Here is a 6,214-nt window from a genome sequence, read left to right on the forward strand (position 1 = left end):
CCAACACAACCAGCGGCCACTGCTGCAGTACAGTGCCGATGACGGCCTCCGTACAGTGTCTGGCGCAGTGGGCTGACCTGAGACATTATTCATATTGAGACTTGGGCCTGATGTGTCAATCTCCTGCCAGGTGTGTTGTGAGAGAGACATTAAATGCTCCCACCAGGAATACCAGCACAGCCCACTATTATGTAGAGCAGGCGGGGCTTAATAGCCGCAGCGGCCCTGGCTCTTAGCGTCGGCCCCTTGGCTCCTGAAGTAGTGTCGTCGGCTCTTGTTAGCGACGCCCCCAATGACTGTGGTAGTGTCGTCGGCTCTTGTTAGCGACGCCCCGATGACTGTGGTAGTGTCGTCGGCTCTTGTTAGCGACGCCCCGATGACTGTGGTAGTGTCGTCGGCTCTTGTTAGCGACGCCCCGATGACTGTGGTAGTGTCGTCGGCTCTTGTTAGCTACGCCCTCGATGACTGTGGTAATAGTGTCGTCGGCTCTTGTTAACGACGCCCCGATGACTGTGGTAGTAGTGTCGTCGGCTCTTGTTAGCGACGCCCCGATGACTGTGGTAGTAGTGTCGTCGGCTCTAGTTAGCGACGCCCCCGATGACTGTGGTAGTGTCGTCGGCTCTTGTTAGCGACGCCCCGATGACTGTGGAAGTAGTGTCGTCGGCTCTTGTTAACGACGCCCCGATGACTGTGGTAGTAGTGTCGTCGGCTCTTGTTAGCGAAGCCCCGATGACTGTGGTAGTAGTGTCGTCGGCTCTTGTTAACGACGCCCCGATGACTGTGGTAGTAGTGTCGTCGGCTCTTGTTAACGACGCCCCGATGACTGTGGTAATAGTGTCGTCGGCTCTTGTTAGCGACGCCCCGATGACTGTGGTAGTAGTGTCGTCGGCTCTTGTTAACGACGCCCCCGATGACTGTGGTAATAGTGTCGTCGGCTCTTGTTAGCGAAGCCCCGATGACTGTGGTAGTAGTGTCGTCGGCTCTTGTTAGCGAAGCCCCCGATGACTGTGGTAATAGTGTCGTCGGCTCTTGTTAGCGAAGCCCCCGATGACTGTGGTAGTAGTGTCGTCGGCTCTTGTTAGCGACGCCCCGATGACTGTGGTAGTGTCGTTGGCTCTTGTTAGCGACGCCCCCGATGACTGTGGTAGTAGTGTCGTCGGCTCTTGTTAGCGACGCCACCGATGACTGTGGTAGTAGTGTCGTCGGCTCTTGTTAGCGAAGCCCCGATGACTGTGGTAGTAGTGTCGTCGGCTCTTGTTAGCGAAGCCCCGATGACTGTGGTAGTAGTGTCGTCGGCTCTTGTTAACTACGCCCTCGATGACTGTGGTGGTAGTGTCGTCGGCTCTTGTTAGCTACGCCCCCGATGACTGTGGTAGTAGTGTCGTCGGCTCTTGTTAACTACGCCCTCGATGACTGTGGTAGTAGTGTCGTCGGCTCTTGTTAGCGACGCCCCCGATGACTGTGGTAGTGTCGTTTACCCGACGCTGCAATAGCTCGGAAGCGGTCATCCAAACTACCTATAATATGGTAGTAGTGAATACAGAGCGTCAAATGAGTAAGAGAATGCTTGAGAGCCAAGCAAGTGGTGATGCAGAACCAAGAGCAACAAAAGAAGTAGCAGGAGCTACAGTAGAGTAGCAACAACAGCCTCAGTAGCAGCAACAACAGCCTCAGTAGCAGCAACAACAGCCTCAGTAGCAGTAACAACAGCCACAGTAGCAGCAACAACAGCCACAGTAGCAGCAACAACAATCACAGTAGCAGCAACAACAGCCACAGTAGCAGCGACAACAGCCAAAGTAGCAGCAACAACAGCCACAGTAACAGCAACAACAGCCACAGTAGCAACAACAACAGTCACAGTAGCAGCAACAACAGCCACAGTAGCAGCAACAACAGCCACAGTAGCAGTAACAACAGCCACAGTAGCAGTAACAACAGCCACAGTAGCAGCAACAACAGCCACAGTAGCAGCAACAACAGCCACAGTAGCAGTAACAACAGCCACAGTAGCAGTAACAACAGCCACAGTAGCAGTAATAACAGCCACAGTAGCAGTAATAACAGCCACTGTAGCAGTAGCAACAGCCACAGTAGCAGTAGCAACAGCCACAGTAACAACAGCCACAGTAGCAATAACAACAACCACAGTAGCAGTAACAACAGCCACAGTAGCAGCAACAACAGCCACAGTAGCAGCAACAACAGCCACAGTAGCAGTAACAACAGCCACAGTAGCAGTAACAACAGCCACAGTAGCAGTAACAACAGCCACAGTAGCAGTAACAACAGCCACTGTAGCAGTAGCAACAGCCACTGTAGCAGTAACAACAGCCACAGTAGCAGTAACAACAGCCACAGTAGCAGTAACAACAGCCACAGTAGCAGTAACAACAGCCACAGTAGCAGTAACAACAGCCACAGTAGCAGTAACAACAGCCACAGTAGCAGTAACAACAGCCACTGTAGCAGTAGCAACAGCCACTGTAGCAGTAACAACAGCCACAGTAGCAGTAACAACAGCCACAGTAGCAGTAACAACAGCCACAGTAGCAGTAACAACAGCCACAGTAGCAGTAACAACAGCCACAGTAGCAGTAACAACAGCCACAGTAGCAGTAACAACAGCCACTGTAGCAGTAACAACAGCCACTGTAGCAGTAGCAACAGCCACAGTAGCAGTAGCAACAGCCACAGTAGCAGCAACAACAACCACAGTAGCAGCAACAACAACCACAGTAGCAGTAACACCAGCCACAGTAGCAGCAACAACAGCCACAGTAGCAGCAACAACAGCCACAGTAGCAGCAACAACAGCCACAGTAGCAGCAACAACAGCCACAGTAGCAGCAACAACAGCCACAGTAGCAGCAACAACAGCCACAGTAGCAGTAGCAACAGCCACAGTAGCAACAACAACAACCACAGTAGCAGCAACAACAGCCACAGTAGCAGCAACAACAGCCACAGTAGCAATAACAACAGCCACAGTAGCAGCAACAACAGCCACAGTAGCAGCAACAACAGCCACAGTAGCAATAACAGCAGCCACAGCCACAGTAACAGCCACCTCGCTGGGGCCAACGACCGGCCCCAGGGAGCCGGTCGACCGAGCGGACAGCACGCTGGACTTGTGATCCTCTGGTCCTGGGTTCGATCCCAGGCGCCGGCGAGAAACAATGGGCAGAGTTTCTTTCACCCTATGCCCCTGTTAGTTAGCAGTGAAATAGGTACCTGGGAGTTAGTCAGCTGTCACGGGCTGCTTCCTGGGGGTAGAGGCCTGGTCGAGGACCGGGCCGCGGGGACACTAAAAAGCCCCGAAATCATCTCAAAATATCCTCAAGATAACCAGTAGCAGTAACAACAGCCACAGTAGCAGTAACAACAGTTACAGTAGCAGTAACAACAGCCACAGTAGCAATAACAACAGTCACAGTATCAGTAACAACAGTTACAGTAGCAGTAACAACAAGGGTGATAGACACAGATAGGGTGATAGACACAGTAGCAGTAACAACAGCCACAGTAGCAATAACAACAGCCACAGTAGCAGCAACAACAGCCTCAGTAGCAGCAACAACAACCATAGTAGCAATAACAACAGCCACAGTAGCAGCAACAACATTATCAATACTAATCGATGTTCACAGTTGATGCATATAAACACATACGGTGCTTATATCCCATGCAACTGCTGTTTCTCAATCACATTAGTTGATAATAAACTAAGTGAGGTATCCGGCGGTGCCCGGGTTCACCCTAAAAGCTTGCCAAACTAAAGTGTTGCAGGAAACATTAGTATTAACAAATTATAAAACTCTCCGGACAGAGCTCCGAACTCACATCCGCATCAACAGTTTTCTTGCTCCCAGTCCAACCACTTGGACTGAAGGGTAGAGCGACGGTCTCGCTTCTTGCAGGTCGGCGTTCAATCCCCGACCGTCCAAATGGTTGGATACCATTCTATCCCTCCGTCCCATCCCAAATGCTTATCCTGACCTCTTCCCAGTGCTATATAGTCGCAATGGCTTAGCGCTTTCTCTTAATAATTTCCTCCCTCTCTTGCTCCCACCAGTTACCCTGCTAAGCTTCTTCCTATCTTATTGATTCCATTCTTTCTACATGTGTTTACAATTCTTCTTTCTACCAATGTTTATCCTTCTTCACTTGCCCTTTCTCTGTCTTTACTCTCCTTCTTCTAATTCCCTTTTATACGCTTTCCCTTTTTCTCCTTACCTTTTTCATTCTTCTTTCTTCTCTCTCTGTTTAGCCTCTTTGTGGTTATCCTTGTCTTTATCACCCTTCTTCCTTCTTAACCCTTTTTCTCCTCCTCCTCCTCCCTTATGCATTTTATTATCTCCTCTATATTTCTCTTTATCCTTACTTCTACCACTTTCATTTGTTATTTCCATCTCTCCTTTCCTTCTTTCTAGTTCCTTTTTACTTTATATAGCCTGCTCCTCTTTACCTCTCCTTCTTCTAGACACCCTATACTCTTCCTTCTCTTACTTCCCCTTCTTTTGTTCTATAATTGTCCATATTCATTATCTCCACCCAACTATACTCCGACACAATTTATAGACATACCTTTCCATTCCCTAACGTGTATTGAACATCCCTCCACTAACCACTCTACCACTTTGGTCCCCATGCCCATTCCTCTTGCTTGCCACCTATTCATCACGCCATCCCTCACCTCTGTTCCTTTATTTCCCCAGCTAAATTCCTTCTCTTTCCATCCTTCTATCACTAACCTTTTATTTTTTTTGGCCTCTCTCTCTCTCTCACCACTCCACTAATATACACAGTAGATTGAACATCCTCGGTGACATAACAGGGGTAGGGGACCCCCCTGCCCCCTCCCCTACCCTGCCATGACCCTAAGTCAATAAGCCATTCCTCCTACGGAGGGGAGGAGGGGGGGGGGCGACGACACCCCTGGTATGTTTTTGTCTATAGGGGGCCTTTGCTGGTCCCTTCCCACCTACACCCTATGCTGTGTGTGTGTATCTTTACCACGCTTAACGCACCCTCGTCTCTCTCTCTCTCTGGTTTATGATACCTATTTTGCCTTGTGGTTCACCCCAGGGCCGTATACCTCACGGTACTCACAGTCAGCGTGGCTCCGTCGCCAGAAATAAGTTATTATAGTGATCATCAACACCCTCAAAGTTATTTTTTTGGCAGTTTCCTGTGGGGCCATATATATTGTGTCCCGCGGGTGACTCCTGCCCCTTCACCTCATCACCCGGTCATTTACCTCCCTGCTTCACAAATTACCATTTTATTTCCTCTCTCCATGATACGCAGGGAAGCACCACATTTTTCTCCCACAGTAATCAAGAAAACACTCCCGTCCCTTTTTGGCGTCCCTTTAGGTATGGTCTTTATTATTTATTTGATCTCATATATATATGTATATATGTATATATATATATATATATATATATATATATATATATATATATATATATATATATATATATATGTCGTACCTAGTAGCCAGAACGCACTTCTCAGCCTACTATGCATGGCACGATTTGCCTAATAAGCCAAGTTTTCATGAATTAATTGTTTTTCGACTACCTAACCTACCTAACCTAACCTAACCTAACTTTTTCGGCTACCTAACCTAACCTAAACTATAAAGAAAGATTAGGTTAGGTTAGGTAGGGTTGGTTAGGTTCGGTCATATATCTACGTTAATTTTAACTCCAATGAAAAAAATTGACCTCATTCATAATGAAATGGGTAGCTTTATCATTTCATAAAAAAAAATTTGAGAAAATATACTAATTCAGGAAAACTTGGCTTATTAGGCCAATCGGGCCTTGCATAGTAGGCTGAGAAGTGCGTTCTGGCTACTAGGTACGACATATATATATATATATATATATATATATATATATATATATATATATATATATATAAATATATATATATATAAGTGGTACAGTGACTGTATATATATGAAGATATATAAATATATATATGAATGTATGTTTGCATGCATGTATATAAGTGTCGATGGCATATCATTCTACACCTTATTGTTTTAAGTTGTATTGTTCGATCAATTTCTTAGTGGAAGAGGAGGATTCTTGAAATTATTTCATAATATAACTGCATATTAATAACATAATAGCAGAAAAACAACTAAAAAATCTGAAAGATGTAACAATAAGAAAAGCCAACAAAACAGCAGAATATGTAT

The 6,214-nt window shown here is 46.8% G+C and overlaps 1 protein-coding gene across 1 annotated transcript; it reads left to right on the top strand.

The window, feature by feature from the left end:
• Positions 1-597: 597 nt before the first annotated feature.
• On the top strand, positions 598-945 carry LOC123749041 (uncharacterized). The gene has a single exon (XM_045731150.2). The coding sequence runs from the start codon at positions 598-600 to the stop codon at positions 943-945; it is 348 nt and encodes a 115-aa protein (XP_045587106.2).
• Positions 946-6,214: the final 5,269 nt, after the last annotated feature.

Source organism: Procambarus clarkii, chromosome 28, assembly GCF_040958095.1.
Source record: "Procambarus clarkii isolate CNS0578487 chromosome 28, FALCON_Pclarkii_2.0, whole genome shotgun sequence".
In the NCBI taxonomy this organism is placed as follows: domain Eukaryota; kingdom Metazoa; phylum Arthropoda; class Malacostraca; order Decapoda; family Cambaridae; genus Procambarus; species Procambarus clarkii.

Coding starts and splice junctions, on each gene's coding strand:
- LOC123749041 (XM_045731150.2), top strand. CDS start 598: ATGACTGTGGTAGTGTCGTCGGCTCTTGTTAGCGACGCCCCGATGACT.